The sequence below is a fragment of the Hemiscyllium ocellatum genome, chromosome 13 (assembly GCF_020745735.1).
Source record: "Hemiscyllium ocellatum isolate sHemOce1 chromosome 13, sHemOce1.pat.X.cur, whole genome shotgun sequence".
NCBI lineage: Eukaryota > Metazoa > Chordata > Chondrichthyes > Orectolobiformes > Hemiscylliidae > Hemiscyllium > Hemiscyllium ocellatum.
Genome location: NC_083413.1, coordinates 32,685,445 through 32,705,578, shown reverse-complemented (window position 1 = coordinate 32,705,578; position 20,134 = coordinate 32,685,445). Strand labels below are relative to the sequence as shown.

General features: G+C 40.0%; 2 protein-coding genes across 2 annotated transcripts in view; one reads left to right on the top strand and one right to left on the bottom strand.

Moving 5' to 3' along the window:
- Window positions 1-3,634: 3,634 nt before the first annotated feature.
- Window positions 3,635-8,351, bottom strand: rpl35a (ribosomal protein L35a). Its single transcript, XM_060834716.1, has 5 exons — window positions 8,291-8,351; window positions 8,054-8,090; window positions 7,193-7,345; window positions 4,599-4,743; window positions 3,635-3,705 (listed from the first exon to the last, which is right to left on the bottom strand). Exons 2-5 carry the CDS (start codon window positions 8,062-8,064, stop codon window positions 3,682-3,684), a joined length of 333 nt encoding a protein of 110 aa, XP_060690699.1. The 5' UTR covers window positions 8,065-8,090; window positions 8,291-8,351; the 3' UTR covers window positions 3,635-3,681.
- A 281-nt stretch (window positions 8,352-8,632) lies between these two features.
- iqcg (IQ motif containing G) overlaps window positions 8,633-20,134 on the top strand; it is a 52,252-nt gene continuing 40,750 nt past the window's right edge. Inside the window, exons 1-4 of the mRNA XM_060834715.1 lie at window positions 8,633-8,777; window positions 13,684-13,822; window positions 16,174-16,421; window positions 18,782-18,910. Of these exons, the coding sequence (XP_060690698.1) occupies window positions 8,692-8,777; window positions 13,684-13,822; window positions 16,174-16,421; window positions 18,782-18,910 (602 nt within the window). The 5' untranslated portion in view covers window positions 8,633-8,691. The remainder of the gene's footprint in view (window positions 8,778-13,683; window positions 13,823-16,173; window positions 16,422-18,781; window positions 18,911-20,134) is intronic.

Sequence of the window (20,134 nt, the reverse complement as noted above, 5' to 3'; positions counted from 1 at the left end):
CAGACACATCTCATGGCCAGTAGATCATACTTATTTATCTCAGTTTGTATCATTAGTTCTTTTTTTGGTTTTGAATGCTATGCACATCAGTGTCTTTTTATTATTTTTGTAACTTCTAGTAATTGATTTGCTCTTTGATCCACATAGTGACTAGAAGGTGCACACAGTCTACCATTTCCCACATTAACGCCTTACACTGTTGCATTTACCCCACTCTATGATTCATCACAACCTCCCAGACTTGGGGCCTTGCCCCCACTATTTTTAAGACCCATTCCACTTTCTTAGTTATGTGGTTTGCAAAAACACCAGTCCTAGCATGGTTTAGGTTTAAACTAAGGTGTGAAGCTGCTCAAACGTTTAAACACTTGACTACATATGTTTGGCATGACTCTCATTAGTATACGGCAGTTTCGAGTTGTTAATTCGTTACTTAGTTATTCAGTTATGTTGCTTTTTTAGTATTAATATACATAATTCTAGTAAAGTTGTTAAATATTGAGAAAAAGCTTCAGCTCATTAACAGATACTCTCACCGATAAACAAGCTTGTGTCAAGTCTTGCTCTGATGTTTGGTTTGACTTTCCTCCCTTTCTAACACCAGCGAGCAAACTTATAGAATTTCTGTGATGTCATTTCTTTTAAAAGAATCCTATGCACTAAAACAAAGCGCACACAATGCATTCATAGTTGAATATTACTTTTATATACTTTTCATTCTTATTATAAATTGCAGTAGGTCCTAGTGGTGTGCTTATTCTGTTGCATGTGGACAATTTGGACACTTCACAAAAGCTTCAGCTCCACAAGCTTGAGCAGCAGCTGGTGTCACTGTGATGCATCTGCAAATCAGAGTTTGAGGTGGTTACATCACAATGCTGGAGCATGCTGGCAGATAGGGAATAGTTGACCACCAGCAAGAGATAGTTCAGGAGTCCAAAGTTCTACTTTTTAATCAGTTTTCTGTTCTCTGTTCTACTGAAGGAAAACAAATGAGAAAAAGAAAACCTGGGAGTCAGAAGAACTAGCAGCTAGAGCTACGTTAAAAAGAGCAAGCAGACCCTGAAAAGTTGTCATCTGAATTACTTCCAATGCAACTGAAAAGATGGTTAACCCACCCCCTCCTTTTAAGATCACTCACTAATCTCCAAGGAGTGTTTGAAATATGCACATTCAAATAATTATGATGGTTTGCAAGATCTCAACAAGCAGTTTTAGTGGCTTATAAACTTTTGCCTGTAATTCAGATGAATGCCCAGAAATGCTCTTTCCCAAATCTTACATGCTAGGCACAAAATAACAGAAGCTTTCCAATAGCTATCCATAGAATAACACAGGAAGCGGACGAATCAACTCTGTGTGTAGCACTCCTGATTTTAGCCAATTTCCCCACGTCACTGCAATGTTTATTCCAAGTACGTATATAATTCCCTTTGAAAGCTACTACTGCATCTGTATTCACAAATGACAGTGCAATCCAAATTCCAACCAATTGTTGTGTAAATGTTTATCCTCATGTCACTTCTGGCTCTCATCAGGCAGCTTAAATGCATTTACCAAAGATACTACCACACAATATCAAAGTTTCTACTTACTTATGCAATCCCACATAACTGTAATCCTTTTCAGCGAATTTCTTCTTAATACTTTAGGAATAAAATAAGAGCATATGTAAAGTGGCATGTACAGAAATGGGCACATACTCCGAACAGGTGCTGAACTAGTATTCATGGTCTTAGCATACTTTCCTGGCTCTTGTCCTCTGCCTCAATGAAATATCCAGGATCCTCAGCTTTATAAAAACTTGTTCTGGATTAGTGGTGCTGGAAGAGCACAGCAGTTCAGGCAGCATCCAACGAGCAGCAAAAAAAAATCGACGTTTTGAGCAAAAGCCCTTCATCAGGAATAAAGGCAGTGAGCTGGAAGCATGGAGATAAGCTAGGGGAGGGTGGGGTGGGGAGAGAGTAGCACAGAGTACAATGGGTGAGTGGGGAGGAGATGAAGGTGATGGGTCAGGGAGGAGAGGGTGGAGTGGATAGGTGGAAAAGGAGCTAGGCAGGTCGGACAAGTCTGGACAAGTCATAGGGAGTGCTGAACTGAAGTTTGAAACTAGGGTGAGGTGGGGGGGGGGAATGAGGAAGCTGTTGAAGTCCACATTGGTGCCCTGGGGTTTAAGTGTTCCGAGGCAGAAGATGAGGCGTTCTTCCTCCAGGCTTCTGGTGGTGAGGGAGCGGAGGTGAAGGAGGTCCAGGACCTCCATGTCCTCGGCAGAGTGGGAGGGGGAAGTTGAAATGTTGGGCCACGGGGCAGTGTGGTTGATTGGTGCGGGTATCTTGGAGATGTTCCCTAAAGCCCTCAGCTAGGGGGCGGCCAGTCTCCCCAATGTAGAGGAGACTGCATCGGGAGCAACGGATACAATAAATGATATTAGTGGATGTGCAGGTAAACCTTTGGTGGATGTGGAAGGCTCCTTTAGGGCCTTGGATAGAGGTGAGGGAGGAGGAGTGGGCACAGATTTTACAGTTCCTGCGGTGGGAGGGGAAAGTGCCAGGATGGGAGGGTGGGTCGTAGGGGTGTGTGGACTTGACCAGGTAGTCACGGAGGGAACTTTGCGGAAGGCAGAAAGGGGTGGGGAGGGAAATATATCTGTGGTGGTGGGGTCTTTTTGGAGGTGGCGGAAATGTCGGCGGATTATTTGGTTTACGTGAATGTTGGTAGGGTGGAAGGTGAGCACCAGGGGCGTTCTGTCCTTGTTACGGTTGGAGGGGTGTGGTCTGAGGGCGGAGGTGTGGGATGTGGATGGGATGCGTTGGAGGGCATCTTTAACCACGTGGGAAGGGAAACTGTGGTCTCTAAAGAAGGAGGCCATCTGGTGTATTCTATGGTGGAACTGGTCCTCCTGGGAGCAGATACGGCAGAGGCGGAGGAATTGGGAATACAGGATGGCATTTTTGCAAGAGATAGGGTGGGAAGAGGTGTAATCCAGGTATCTGTGGGAGTCGGTGAGTTTGTAAAAAATGTGTCAAGTCGGTCATCATTAATGGAGATGGAGAGGTCCAGGAAGGGGAGGGAGGTGTCAGAGATGGTCCAGGTAAATTTAAGGTCAGGTTGGAATGTGTTGGTGAAGTTGATGAATTGCTCAACCTCCTCGCGGGAGCACGAGGTGGCTCCAGTGCAGTCATCAATGTAGCAGAGGAAGAGGTGGGTGCCGGTGTAATTATGGAAGATCAACTGTTCTACGTAGCCAAAGAGGCAGGCATAGCTGGGGCCCATATGTGTTCTGTCAACTACTTGCAATACTCCAATTTGGAGCAATTAACTGATATTTTTCTCTTCATTCTCACAATCAAAATCTCAAATTTTATTTCTGCAAGAATGAGTTTGATCAGCTGTTCCATATATAAATTTTAAACAAATATTGCATAACGGAGGCAATACATATATGTTAAACAAAGGGAAGCATAAGCCTAAGCATATCCATTGCAGATTTCATGAACAGTGCAAAACTGTTTAATAACAAACAAACATCAACACTTCGATAGATACAGATGTGTAAAGTGGTCATGCAATTTCTACTTTAAAATTTTGTTCCATGATCACTTTCATTCACAAATAAAAACACAAAACCAGGCAATTTAATTCATTTTAATATTTATTGTCAAATTTATGTACAGCTGTGCTTTAGATCCTTGATGGGTACAGCATCTGGAAATTAAAAAAAAATCGAGGTGAATATATAAAATGAACCATCTACCAATAGTTTGACATTTCCATCAAATGGGTCACAATACATTTAAGCTGTGCTTACATTGAGAAACACATTTGGCCAGCTCTACTCTCTTTGGTGTCATCACTAGCCATTTTATTTCCATGAGATTTTGAAATTTCTGTAAGCTTTGTGCAATTGAGCAGATACAGCTTGATTCTAAGCAAACAAACTCACTCACAGTTGCGTTTTTTTCCAAACAAATCAATGATTGCCTCAATTGACTAGTTAAGCTGAATCCAATAAATAGTATTAGTCTACTTCAAAAATATTTCAAAACAAATGGAAGACTTGGTTGCAATTAAGACTGTACCAAAATTAACTGCCCCAGATATGACTTGAGCATCTAGAGACTGCGAGAAATCCAAACCCTTTTTTACCTCACATAGCAAAATATCTAAATATGATGTGGCTCAGAAAACAAACAAATCAGCAACATGGTCAGCCTTCACAAGTATTTTCTAATATGCCATTGCAGAAAGGACTATATCCCTGACTCGACAGCTCAATGTTTTCTGTCAAAAACATCTGAAGCAATACAGCATTTAAATTAGATGATGTGCTCCAAGTGAAACAAACGGTACATACTGCTGGATAATGCATGATTTTAAACCAGATATTAAAACATGTTTTAAAATATTATCAAGCTGCTGAACCTTTTCACTAAAACAGCTCAAACCCGATGTGATGAAAGCAGAATTTTGATTACATATATAAAAAACAGAGCCAATAAACCTCTAAGATCCAGGCCACTATGAGGATTTGTTCAATATTGGAAAATCAAATATAATAAAATCAACATCTGAAAAAAAAGGGCAATTCTTGCACTCACCACACGAATCCTATGCCCAATAGCTTTAGCGGGCAGGTTACTACTGAACTTTGCACGGACCATGCCACTGTTTCCGTGAGCACGGGTCACTTTACCCCAAATGACACGAGTCTTGTTTGGTTTACCACCAGGAGTCACAGTCTTGCTTTAAAAAGAAAAAGGAAATTACATTTAAAAACAAAGTAAACAGTGCTTTCTCAACTGGAAACCAGTGAAGCAGGAAGCCATCAATGCAATAGGGAACTAATTCCCAGCTAGATGTTATCATTTAGTGGATTTCTAAATGTAGGTTTTAGAAGAGTCTGAAGTAAAATAACAATGAAAAGTGTAAAAAAAAAGCCACAGGAATGAGATAATCATGGATAATAACAATATTCTCTCTCTCTATTCCCACCAACCCTCCCAGGAGATCAAAATTATACCAATCTTATGGTAAGGTCCTGGGGAGTATTGCTGAAGAAAGAGGCCTTGGTTTACAGGTTCTAGTTCCTTGAAAGTGGAATCACAGGTAGATAGGATAGTGAAGGTGGCATTTGGAATGCTATCTTTAATTGGTCAGTGCATCGAGTAAAGGAGTTGGGAGGCTGTGTTGTGTCTATACATCACACTGGTTGGGCCACATTTGGAACACTGTGTGCGCGAAGAAAACTTGAAAGGGTTCAGAAAAGATTTATAAGGATGTTGTTAGGGTTGGAGGATTTCAGCTACACAGAGACTGAAAATGCTATTTTCACTTGCGCATCAGAGGCTAAAGGGTGACCTTATATGGAGATAAGGCAGGAACAAGATACTGATTAAGGATGATCAGCCATGATCATACTGAATGGTGGTGCAGGCTCGAAGGGCAGAATGGCCTACTCCTGCACCTATTGTCTATTGTCTTATAAGGGTTTATAAAATCTTGAGGAGCATGGATAGCATATTTTCCCTGAGGTGGGGTGGGGTGGGGTGGTCCAGAACTAGAGGGCATTGGTTTAGGGTGGAAGGGGAAAAGATTCAAAGGGACCTAAGGGGCAACATTTTCACACAGAATGGAGAGTGTGTAGAATGAGCTGCCAGAGGTGGTGGTGGAGGCTGGTTCAATCACAACATTTAAAGGCCATGATGTGGAGAAGCCAGCGTTGGACTGGAGTGAACAAAGTTAAAAATCACACAAAACACCAAGTTATACTCTAACAAATTTATTTGGAAGCACTAGCTTTTGGAGCACTGTCCCTTCATCAGGTAGCTGCAGAGCAGGACCATAAGACACAATTTATCACAAAAGATTACAGCGTCATACAACTGAAATGATATATTGAACAAACCTACATTGCTGTCTTTTCGAATTCACAATCGTGCAGACCCACTCTCTCACGGGCTTATATTCCATCACACTCACAATTTATCAAGCATGCAGACACACTGTCTGTCTCTCTCTCTCTCACACACACCCACCCAATGGGGTGAATTTGCATTTGCAGTTACATTCTATTGTGCTCAAAATGTGCAGGCAGTCAATTCTATAATTTCACAAATTCCACTTTGGAAATAGAACCATTCTGACTCAAGACTGGGATACACAGTCTCTAACCTCACACCTTTAATCATTGTCTGAGCTGAGATGTCACTTTTTAAATAAAACCCAAGTTATTTCGAGAATATGACTTGAAAGAAGTTTTGGGATTTACATATTAATGAACTGAAACCTGCAAGCCATTCTAAAAGATGAAAGACTTAACAGCAATCTAGGTTTGTTCAATATACCATTTCAATCACATGACACTAATCTTTTGCTATAAATTCTGTGTCTTATGGTGTTGCTCCATAGCTATTTGATGAAGGAGCAGTGCTCCAAAAGGTAGTGCTTCCAAATAAATATGTTGGACAATAACCTGGTGTTGTTTGATTTTTAACATTTAAAAGCCATCGGTTGGGTACAGGAATAGAAAGGGTTTAAAGGGATATGGGCCACGTCCTGGCAAACGGGACTAGATTAATTTAGGATATCTGGCTAGCATGGACACTTTGGACAGAAGGGTCTGTTTCTATGACGTACATCTCTAGAGCGCTAACTCAGATACAAGGTAAAAGCTCAATGCAACTGTAGGTGCAGTTAAGATGAAAAATCCATAAACAATGAAGTCAAAATAAATACAACACTGAACATTAAAATCACATTGACAACCATACAGAAACGGTGGAGTTTTTCCATTATCACCAAGTTAAAGGTTACTAAATTCAAAATCTTCATGAAAAACAAATTTAAAGTGAGATCTACAGTAAACCGGAGACATTTATAAGGATGCATTTTAAACTGCAATACATTTTAAACCTGGTCAAATTCTAAAAGACCAATATGAAGTGTGTAATAAATTTTGGTCTTGTTAAAATGGGAAATACTGCACAAACCAACATGCTTATTTCATCACAAAGGCAATTCACTGGAGCAAACACAGTTGGCACCAAATACCATAAAACTTTGAATGCAAGGATTAAAAAAACACAGCAAGTTAATTCAAACAACCCCATTTTCCGAGCAACAGTTGTGCAATAAACATTACAGGTTGGCTAAAGGAATATCGCATATGCAATTCAGAATTAAGCACACGTACTTCTTTGCTTTGTAGACATAAGCACATCTCTTGCCGAGGTAAAATTCTGTTTCATTGCGGCAATAAACACCCTCAATCTTCAGTAGGGCAGTGTGCTCTCTCTGGTTTCGAAGGCCTCGTTTATAGCCTGTAAATACAGCTTTGCACCACAACCTACAGAATAAAATATAATAAGCTTTGTCTTTCACACATATGCACAAGTTCAAAATTTTATAAAAACCCATGAAATCAAAGATTTCCAGACAGATAAATCAGAAAGACTTCAGATGAAAGGTCACTTGGTCAGAATGTACTGCTTCTTTCAGGATGCTTCCTGATCGTTTTTACAACATTTTGTTTTAATTTTGGATTTCTAATATCCAATATTTTGAAGGTTCCATTGAACAATCTTAGCCAAAACATTTATCTATTATTTCCATTGTCAGCTGGATGCACTTCCAGAATTTTGTTTATTTCTAGTAGAGATGATTTTCTTTTTGTGAAAAACAGGCCAGATCTGAAATTTGTTCACAATCTCCCAGAGGTTACTGGTCACTTAGTTGAAAAAATCTCATTAATTTTGCAGTGTGCCAACGATGCCATTAAATTCAACCCATCAGGATGTTTCTGGACAGGAGAAAGAGGACTGCAGTGCAAGGCTGAGTAGATATACGAAAACTGGATAGGCCTTCATCACTAGCCGAATCGATAATCCATGTTAACGGGCATCAGAGGAAAAACGAACACGTTTGCAGAAGGGCCCCGGTATTCTGCCCTCAACGCCTTTATAATACACTTTATAACTCCTTTATAAAAAGGGGCTTTTAAGAAGCAGCCCCAATCTCAGTGAGTGTGTGATCACCAGCAGCATCAGCCTCTTACCTTCCGGGCATCGCGAGCGCGCTCGGGGCAGCTGGATCTGAGGAAAGAAAAAGAGGTCGACAGTCAACACCAAGTGCAATCCGTTCGCTATCGCAAACATCCACTGCCACAAACTCTCTCCGATAACAAATATCCAAAGCTCACGACATCATACAACAAGCGAACCTAATATGAGTTGCCATCATATAATCAACGACGCTTAAATCGCTGTTAGAAATTAGCACATCTCGAACTCACCGCCGGCCCTGATACCAAGATGGAGGAAGAGGCTGCTGCAAGGCAGGCCGGGAAATTAACCGGCGGAAGCGGCCAATTCACCCAAAACTGAACCAAATCATCAACTCAAACAGACAATAAACTGAACCAAATTATAAACGGAAAGAATTTTTTTTCAAAAAGTTGCAGTTGAAAAAAAAGGGCAATTTCACTGACAAAAATATTCAATGCGAGAATTAATTCCTTCAAAGAAAAAAAGGAGAGGTAGAAATTTATTTTAAATGCACATTTATTTTACATATATTTACATCCTCCGTCCCATCGACGTTTTGCTTCATGAATGACGAACTCGTCTGTAAGGCAAGGCCGTGGACAGCTCAGTGAGTGTAAGCCCGAACGGTTTCCACGGTAACAGGTCAATCATGTATACGACCAGAATGAAGGGAGAGGATCTTTGTAATTCTCCCAATACTGATACTACATCAACCGTAAATAATGGCAAGAAAGGGTGAGTTCGTCTGGGAGACATTTTCTGCGCAGTTTTCCGTGATCTCAATAGCGAAACCAAACAATCAAAGCCGAACAGACATTGCTGGAAAAACTCATCAGGTCTGGCAGCACCGGGGGGGGGGGGGGGGTAATGAAGGGGGAGGGGAAATGGGGGGGGGTGGGGTGGGGTGGAGGGGGAGAAGGAAATGGGTGAGGGGAGACGGGGTATCTGGGGACGGGGCAGAGGAGGGAGGGGGAATCAGAAATAGGGGCTGGGGGAGGAGTCAGAGAGAAAATTGTACAGCACGGCAGCAGATTGTTCAGTCTAACTCATCCATGCCAACCAGATCCCTAAATTAATCTAGTTCTGTTTACCAGCATTTGGCCGAAATCCTTCCAAACCCTTTCTATCCATTTTCCCATCCTTTTAAATGTTAAAAATCACACAACATCAGGCTATAATCCAACAAGTTTATTTGGAATTACAAGCTTTGGGAGTGCTGATTCTTCATTAGGTAGCTAGCGGAGTGGGATCATAGGACACAGAATTCATAGCAAACGATCATGGTGTCATACACTGATGCGATATACTGAACAAACCTGGATTGCTGTAAAGTTTTTAATCTTTTGGAATGGGTTGCAGGTGCAGGTTGAGATGTAAATCCTAGGACTTCTTTCAAAACACATTCCAGAGATAAATTAAAGTTTTATAAGTAAAAAGGTGAGATCTCAGCTCAGACAATGCATTAAAGGTGTGAGGTTGGAGTCTGTATGTATTCCAATCTTGAGTCAGACTGGTTTTCTTTCCAAAGTAGGCATTCATAAAATGTCGAGGAGAAAGTGAGGTCTGCTGATGCTGGAGATCAGAGCTTAAAATGTGTTGCTGGAAAAGCGCAGCAGGTCAGACAGCATCCAAGGAACAGGAAATTCGACGTTTCGGGCATAAGCCCTTCATCAGGAATCATAAAATGTCACATGAATTATAAAAGTATTGACTACCTGCAGATTCTATGCTTTTTGAATAGAATGTTTCTGCAAATGCAAATTCACCCCATAGACTTATGTGTGTGTGTGTGCGCGCGCCTGTGCGAGGGACAGACAGTGTTGGGGGTGGGGGGGGAAGAGAATGTGTGCATGTGCGAGTGTGGTGAAGTATATGCCTGTGAGAGGATGTGCGCACGGGTGAGAGTGTGGGGTGGTGTGTGTGTACCTGAGAGAGGATCTGTGTGAGTATGTAAGTGTGTGTGAGAGGTGCAGTGGGGTAACCTGATGTGTGACATGAACCCAAGGTCCCAGTTGAGGCCATCCCCATGGGAACTGAATTTGGCCCAGCTATGCTACACTACACACACACACAGACAAGCGCACGTATATATACATGCACACACACACACATACAATCTCACTCTCACTCTCACTCATGTGCCAGCACACACACAAGTTGATGGGGTGAAACTGCATTTGCAGATACATTGTATTTTGCTCCTGGCAGCACACAATCTGTAGCCAGTCAATTTTTTTTATAATCCATGTGACATTTTATAAATTTCTACTTTGTAAATAGAACCAGTCTGACTCAAGATTGGAATACATACAGATTCTAACCTCACACCTTTTTTGCATTGTCTGAGCTAAGATGTCACCTTTTTTTAGAAAACCTGAAGTTATCTTGGAAATGTGACTTGAAAGTAGTCTCAGGATTACAATGAATTGTAATCTGCAACCCGTTCTAAAAGATGAAAGACCTAACAGCAATCTAGGTTTGTGCAATATATCGCATCCGTGTATGACACTGTGATCTTTTGCTATAAATTCTATGTCCTATGATCCTGCCCCACTAGCTACCTGACAAAGGAGCAGCACTCCAAAATAAACTTGATGGACTATATGTGGCATTGTATGGTTTTTAACTTTGTCCACCCCAGTCCAACACCAGCTCCTCCACATTTTCAAATGTTGTAATTGTACAACCTCCACCACCTCCTCTTGCAGCTCATTCCATACATGCACCACCCTTTGCATGAAAAAGTTGCCTCTTAGGTCCTTTTAAACCGGAGAGAATCTAATCTAAAAAAAACTTATGCCCACCCTGGAAGATAAAACCTTAGCTATTCACCCTATTCATGCCCCTCATGATTTTATAAATCTCTAAGATATCAGCTCAGCTTCTGATGCTCCAGGGAAAATAGCTCTAACCTGTTCAGCTTCTCCCTGTAGCTCATAGCTGTCAACTTCCTTGGAAATCTTTTCTGACCCCTTTCAACTTTCACAACATCTTTCCTATAGCAGGGAGACCAAAATTGAACTCAGGATTCCAAAAGTAGCCTAAACAATATCCTGTACAGCTGCAACATGATATCCCAACTCAGTGCACAGACCAATAAAAGCGAGCATAACAAATGCATTCTTCATTACCCTTTCTACCAACTCCACTTTCAACGAACTATGAACATGCTCCCCAAGGACTTGAATGGCAACACTCCCCAGGACCCTATCATGAACTGTTTAAGTCCTGTCCTGATCTGCCTTTCCAAAATGGAACACCTCACATTTATTGAAGTTAAACTTGATCTGTCACTCCCTTGCCCATCGACCCATTTGGTCGAGTTCTGTTGTACTCTGAGGTAACCTTCTTCACTGCACCACCAATTTTGGTGTCATTTGCAAACTTAAACTATAATAAGAAATAAAAGCAAATTTTATGAGAATTCTAAGTTAGAATTCTGAATGTTGACTTTTGATTAAATATTAGTTACTGTTACCACTGCATTGTCAAAGGAATTTATTTTTGATTTCTTAGATTACAGCTTTTTCAACCTATTCACAAAAGATTTGCCCAGGATTACAATACTCAAACACTTTGAAAGAATCTTACGAAACTGTAAACAGGTTGAATAACTGCCATTGAGTCGAAACATGCAAGGAAAATAATATTAAAAAGGATCAGAAGTGTACTGTTCATTCTTCACAATATTAAAAACACAAACACAAAAAATATATCATCTTGTACGATTTATCCTCCAAAAATGTGAAATTCGCAAGATTGATAATTACAATTTTGAAAGCACTGTTTACTTACCGATTATGCTTAAGTGCCACTTAACATGGCAGTGATCTTTCTACTTATCTATTGGTCAACATTTTTAGGCATAGACTCACCTAATAGGTAGTCCAGTAGCTAAATAGGTCGAGAGTCAGTCTGATCATACTTACACATCAGAAACCATATTTTTCTTCACCATGAATTAAAGGAGCCAATGAAAGTCATCAAGTTATCTTTAATAGAGTTGTACAGCATGAAACAGACCCTTCGGTCCAACTCATGCCAACCAGGTATCCTAAACTAATTTAGTCCCATTTTCCAGCATTTGGCCCATATCCCTCAACCCTTTCTATTCATGTACCTATCTATGTACCTTTTCAGTGGTGTAATTGTACTAGCTTCCACCACATCCACCAGAAGAAAGTGAGGACTGCAGATGCTTTTCCAGCACCACACTCTCCACTACTTCCTTTGGCAGCGCATTCCATACATGTACCACTCTGTGCATGAAAAAGGTGCCACTTCAGTCCCTTTTAAATCTTTCCCCTCTCACTTCAAACTTATGACCTGTAGTTTTGCACTCGCTTACCCTAGGAAAAAGATATTGGCTATTCAACCTACACACGCCCATCATGATTTTATAAGTCTTTTTAAGGACACCTCTCAGCCTCCGATGCTCCAGGGAAAATAGCTCCAGCCTATTCAGTCTCTCCCTATAGCTCAAGTATATGTAAGACAGAGATATGCAAGTTCTTGATTGCCAAGGGTATCAAAGGTTTCAGGGAGAAAGCGGGAAAATGGGCTTGAAAAACCTATCAGCCATGATCGAATGATGGAGCAGACTTGATGAACTGAATGGTTTAATTTCTGCTCCTATGGTCTTAAACCTTCCAACCCTGGCAACATCCTTGTAAATCTTTTCTTCTTCCTTTCAAGATTCACAACATATTTCTAATAAAAGTGAGGCCAGAATTGAATGCAGTATTCCAAAAATGGCCTAACCAATGACTTGTACAGCTGCAACACAATCTCCCAACTCTTATACTTAATGCACTGACCAATAAAGGCAATCGCCTTCTTCAATTCCTGTCCACCTGTGATTCTACCTTCAAGGAACTATGAATGTACACACCAAGGTCTCTTTGTTTGGTAACACTCCCCAGGACCTTACCATTAAGTATATAAATCCTGTACTAATTTGCCTTACCAAAATGCAACACCTCACATTTATCTAAATTAAATTCCACTTGCCACTCCTTGGCCCATTGACCCATCTGATCAAGGTCCTGTTGTACTCTGAGATAACATTCTTCATTGTCCACTACACCACCAATTTTGATACTGTCTGCAAATTTACTAACCATTCCTCTTATATTCACATCCAAATCTTATATATATACATATACACACACATATATATGACAAAAAAACCTTCCACTACCACACTGTCTCTAACCTTCAAGCCAATTTTGCATCCAAATGGCTAGTTTTTCTTGAATTCCATGTGATCTTACCTTGCTTACCAGGAGTAAATGATAAATGTAAATGGAGCCCAGAGAGAGGGACAGACAAAGGAATGGTCAGCCAGGGAGAAAGAAAGCTGTGAAAGGGGGGCCACTAGTGAGTGAAAATGGGTTGATTGTAGTGACTGCAGTCCATGTGATGACGAGGCCTGGTGTATGGGGGTGGTGGAAGGACATGGAATAAGATATGCTGGGTCTAAAATTATTGAGTCATTTACTGATTGCTGTCATGTTGTCAAAGGACTCAATGTTGAGTTCTGAAGGCTGCAGGGTCACAAGGCAGAATACTGATGACAATCAAATGCTAGCTTATATACAGTTTAGCCTGTTTTTCCTTTTATTTCTTTTTTTTAAAAAAGAGATGCTGAAGAAATACAGCCACTGACGCAGGGGGATATTCTTCGCATTGGCACCGTGCTAGGGGATTGTGTAGATCAATTAACTATTCTTGGCCTCATCATGCCAGTCTCCTATGAGGAAAGGACAGATGTAACCAGTGTAAGTGATTTCATAAATATTTGATCACCTGTCCATGTATCACGTAGACTGCTTCCTCAGAGGTAGTAAATTAGTCACTTATGTGCCAGATCAAGACTCGTTTCATCAAAGGCATAGAACATTTCGTTACTTAGAGTAATGCATGCATCCCAAGGAAACCTGTAACAGCAGGGAGAAAGTAAAATAAATGTAAAAATTGGAGCAATTCTAAAATTCCAAAAACATAATCTTGTATCTGTGTTTATTTTACTATTTTAATGGTGTTAATGAAATCAACAGTATTCCACCAAATTTAGCGTGAAATAGGAGCACAGACCCGAACTAACCATTGGTATTTTCTCGAGTATTTTAAAGAGAGATAGAATCCCTGCAGTGCAGAAGGAGGCCATTTGGCCCAACGAGTCCACACCAAGCCACCTAGGAGCATCCCACCTTAACCTCATGACCCTGCATTACCATGGCTATCCATTTCGTCTTCACATCTCTGGACATTCCAGGGCAATTTACCAGGCCAAACCACCTAACCTTCTTATCTTTGTCCCATGAGAGAAACTGGAGCACCCTGCAGTAAGTCTGGCAGTTTACCCATGTAAACTCTGCATGGACAGTGGCTTAAGGCTGGAATCACATCTGGGTCCCTGGCACTATGAGGCAGCAGCACTATCAACAGTATCTGCATTGGCCACATTGCCCTAATACAGCAATAGACAATTAGAATGACATGTATATTTCACAAGTTGGATCACCTCAGAATGTGAAGTGTAAATATGTTTGACTTATCACTGCAAACATTTTGTCACCCATGATATCAAATTCGAAAGGGCTTGTAAATATTCTGGAACAGAATTCTTAATAAGCCGGACTGTTTCCACTTCCCATTACATACACACACACATCACCTTTTGTTTATATGTAAACAATGTGATTTAGAATAAAATATACTATTTCACGCAGATATGTCTCCTAATGATGGGATTTAGATGTGAAATTACTTGGTTATGACACTGAATGTCCAAAATCTACTCCCAGCCATATCCTTCACTTTGATGAATACAAATCCTCTCAATTTATTTAAACTGGACACAAACAATGGTTTGTCACCTGTGACAAAGGAGATTAGACCCTTCCCAAGATTTGTCCAACTGAGTTTAGAAATGGGATTATCAAAAATTGTCTGAAGATTACTTACAGTGTGGAAACAGGCCCTTCGGGCCAACAAGTCCACACCAACCCGCCGAAGCGCAACCCACCCAGACCCATTCCCCTACATTTACCCCTTTATCTAACACTACGGGTGATTTAGCATGGCCAATTCACCTAACCTGCACATTTTTGGATTGTGGGAGGAAACAGGAGCATACAGAGGAAACCCATGCAAACACAGGGAGAATGTGCAAAATCCACACCTGAGCGTCACCTGAGCTGGGAATTGAACCCAGGACTCTATCGCTGTGAGGCAGCAGTGCTAACCACTGTGCCACCATGCCACCCACCCTGGAATCTCTTTTGTTACAGTTTTAACATGAACAGCCACCAGAATTAACAAACTGTTGATGTATGACCAAATCCCTATTAACCAGCTATGTTATCTATCTTTGCCTGATATATTGCTTGTGGCCATGAGTATTCAGAATAAAATTTAAAACATCAAGAGAAGAAAATGTTTTCAGATATAAGACTAATATATGAGGTGGATACATGCATATTCCAAACTATTTTATGGTGTTTTTCAAGGTTTCTCTGATCCAGCAACCATTGATAATTAGAAACCTTCTCAAAATGGCAGTTCTTTATACGTCAAATGATCCAAACATCTGAACATTACAGATATTTCTGTTTGGTGTCCAATGTGTATGTTCCAGCATACAGTTGGTTCTGCTGTAACATGAGTTTCTTCACCGTGATTTGGCTACAACACTATTGAAGAATTTAGACCATTGTTTGTAGAACGTGAGCTTTCCTTACCTGTTTTGGTTATAACACAATTCCATTCCCATTAGTTGAAATGGTGCTGCTATTATACGATTTTCTGAAAATGCAGGGTTGCACTGGAACAGAACTATTGCACTATTTCAGAACTGACTGCACCATGTTTCCCAAGAGGGAAAACCCTTCATATTTCCCTTCTCATGAATATAGGGATTTTGTGTTTTAAGTCAGCCAGTAAATCTGAATTGTCTACATAAATCTGATTAGCAAGGACAGTTTGTTTAACCACAGAATTAAAAATAAGTGAAAATTTTTCCACATAAATAATGATTTTGAAAACTCTGAAATTTTGAGCAAACCTGAGCAAAACTACATTTTATATTTCCAAAGGAAAATCTAATTTATTTCATGTTTGAGTTCAGATTGTAGGAAATGAAATTGACATGATACTGAAAGGTCAGAAGCGAGCAGAATCAAAGCTTCAGGAGTTGATATCTTCCAGATCAGATGAAGAGGAGTCTGGAAGAGTCTCCAGAGAACGACAAGCTGATATAGGACAGCAAATCCAGAAGGCTGCAGGTGATCTGAAGAGAAGCACTCAGCTCCTGAATACTTCACTGAAACAGAGTCCACTTAGTCCTGATAACCTGACAAAAATACAAGCTGACAGGTGAGATCCCAAGGTCCAAAGTTTACATCTCAATGTACTTAAGCATCAACATTTTCGTCTCAGTAGATTTTCAAGTCCTTCATGACAAATTCTAATGGATTAGGTCAAAACATAAGGATTCATATTTTTAGAATTTCTGTCAAGTGTTTTGTGCTTACACATGAAATAGATGTATTTTTCTACCTATAGTCTTATCGAACATGCATATGTTCAACACCAACCACTGACTTAATCCTTTACCACCTAATCCCTTTGACTTTCTGATGAGGGATAGTCAACATGACTTTGTGCATGGGAAATCATGTCTCACAAACTTGATTGAGTTTTTTGAGGAAGTAAGAAAGAGGATTGATGAGGGCATAGCAGTAGGTGTGATCTATATGGACTTCAGTAAGGCAATTGACAAGGTTCCCCATAGGAGACTGATTAGCAAGGTTAGATCTCATGGAATACAGGGAGAACTCGCCATTTGGATACAGAACCAGCTCAAAGGTAGTGGTGGAGGGTTGTTTTTCAGACTGGAGGCCTGTGACCAGTGGAGTGCCACAAGGATCGGTGCTGGGTCCTCTACTTTTTGTCATTTACATAAATGATTTGGATGTGAGCATCAGAGGTACAGTTAGTAAATTTGCAGATGACACCAAAATTGGAGATGCAGTGGACAGCGAAGAGGGTTACCTCAGATTACAACAGGATCTTGACCAGATGGGCCAATGGGCTGAGAAGTGGAAGATGGAATTTAATTCAGATAAATGAGAGGTGCTGCATTTTGGGAAAGCAAATCTTTGCAGGATGTACACACTTAATGGTAAGTTCCGAGGGAGTGTTACTGAACAAAGAGACCTTGGAGTGCAGGTTCATAGCTCCTTGAAAGTGGAGTCGCAGATAGATAGGATAGTGAAGAATGCGTTTGGTATGCATTTTATTGGTCAGAGTACTGAGTACAGGAGTTGGGAGGTCTTGTTGCAGCTGTACAGAACATTGATTAGGCCACTGTTGGAATATTGCGTGCAATTCTGGTCTCCTTCCTAATGGAAAGATGTTGTGAAACTTGAAAGGGTTCAGAAAAGATTTACAAGGATGTTGCCAGGGTTGGAGAATTTGAGATATAGGGAGAGGCTGAACAGGCTGGGGCTGTTTTCCCTGGAGTGTTGGAGGCTGAGGGGTGACCTTATAGAAATTTGCAAAATTATGAGGGGCATGGATAGGGTAAATAGGCAAAGTCTTTTCCGTGGGATTGGGGAGTCCAGCACTAGAGGGCATAGGTTTAGGGTGAGAGTGGAAAGATATAAAAGAGACCTACGGGGCAACTTTTTCACACAGAGAGTGGTACGTGTATGGAATGAGCTGCTGGAGGAAGTGATGAGGCTGGTACAATTGCAACTTTTAAGAGGCATTTGGATGGGTATATGAATAGGAAGGGTTTGGAGGTATATGGGCTGGGTGCTGGCAGGTGGAACTAGATTGGGTTGGGATATCTGGTCGGCATGGATGGGTTGAACCAAAGGGTCTGTTTCCATACTGTATATGACTGTAATCCCATTACTTTCACTTCAAATTGGTTTTAACATATTATTAAATACAATACACCATATAACTGTACCTCTTCCATCAATTTCCCTAAAACCTTTGCAGTTATTAATTATCTCATTATACAAGTCTACCTTTGATCTCCCAGTGTCCATTTATCTCTCACTTGAGCTGATGTCAAATGCTTTCTGAGCAGAAACATTCCTTAAGTGGCTAGCTACTGCAGAAATTTGCTTCGTAAATCCAATAACATTTCTGTTTAAATTGATTCTCTTTTCTTAAAGAGTACATCTCTTAACATTGATTATTCAGGAGACATATTGAACTTTGAAGTTGACAATTTTGTTTTCATATGCTAGCATTTGAAGAGAAGCTTTTAAAAGTCAACACAAGCATCAGAGATCAGACGATGTAAATGAGGGGAAGCAGCAATCTCTGATTGTTAAGAGGTATAACACAGAGAAGGCTTATCCGTTCCAAGCTAATAAGATTCTTTGATGTGGGTTACAAGACCATGTGCTCTATTTTTTTCATAAAAGTGCATAAAGAGTACTAGCAAGCGAATATCATTCTTGCATTCCCAAGTCCTGTTAGATGTTAGCAGAAAAATTGGAATGTCAACATCAGGGTTTGAAAAAAAAGGAGGCATCCAAATCCCTTTAAGCAGCAACTGAACCCTAGTACACACCTATGGAGCTTTACTTCAAAGTAAGTACACCATAGTATATGATACATACTATACTCTCAATACATCATTAGGAGTATTAATACTAATAGTATACACTACATGTCTATTTTCTGCATTATTAATACTTATATTCTTATAATAGGCAATTTGCTTTGGAAGTGATAAGTAACACCTTGCAGGAGCTAAATAATTCTGGAACATTTATTTCTCTACTGAACGTTGTCGAAAATGAGAAGAACAAAAAAATTGACACCCAAAATATTATCATCAGGTTAGTTTTGATACTCTTACAATTTATTAGAGTGGACAACATATTTAGTGACCAAATTATGTGATCTATACCTAGCTGATCTAATTCAATAGATCACAGGCAATATACTGGATTAGCCACACTCCTCTTTTCTTGCAGTTAGAAATTGTAGGCCAATTATCTGCTCAAATGTCACTAAGCACTCTATGTAGATTATTGGGGTGGGAGTGTTGCAGACCGTGCCGCCAGCTGATACATTGGTGATTATTTCAATTATATGTGCTTAAAACCAGCGCTGCTCAGCTGTAGTTTTCTCACTTTGCATCATTCTTTGCCATAGAAAGAAAACAAACACGTAAATTGTGTAAATGAGTACAAAATCCATCGGTAAATGTTGGTTTAAAATCAAATTTGATCATAAAACTTAACTACAAAGATTTATCACCTAATATCCCTTGTTCAAATGAATTGCTGTTGCTTCCCATAACCTTTATTGCTATAGTTGGCTGAGTAGTTCAGACAGTTAAGAATTGCAGAACTCTTAAATCTTTTGCTAGTTTTATGAGATGATTAATTTGATTGTAGGTTCAAATTGTTTAAAATTCTCTCTATATGTATTGTTATGAAGCAGAGGTCAACACCCCTTTGTCAATTAAAACAAACACCCAGAGAAGCCTGCTTCACCTCATAATCTGATAAAGTAATATGACAAGTGGTATAACCTACCTCTCACCTCTAATCTGTTATAAAGGAATGGTTAAATGTAATGAAATCCTTTTACTCACTCTACAATCAACTCTTAACAATTTATTTATCTAGCTCAAACAGTGAACAAATTAACAGAATAACTAACAAAGTGAACAAATCCTCTTTAACTACTTATTCCTAAATAAAACAAGATTTTAATTGGATGCTGTTCTAATAAATACCAGTCCCACTAATATAACAAAGCAATAAATTAAAATGTAGTCTCTCAAAGTTGATACAGAGTGTGTCTTCTGAAATGCTACACTGCCTCTCCAGTTTTCTTCTGCTAATTCTGCTGTCAGCCATGTTTCCTTTGTAATTTCTTCCGTTCTGAATGCTTCTCTCAGCTGAATTCTCATGTTAGCAATATTATCTATGAATAGATGAATAGATGGTGCCTTTTAGAGAGTGTATAGATTTCTATAAGAGCGAGATATTTTTCTTCAGATAGCTGGTGTGCTCTCACTTCAGTTGGCAGTTAGTGTTCCCTAAATTTTC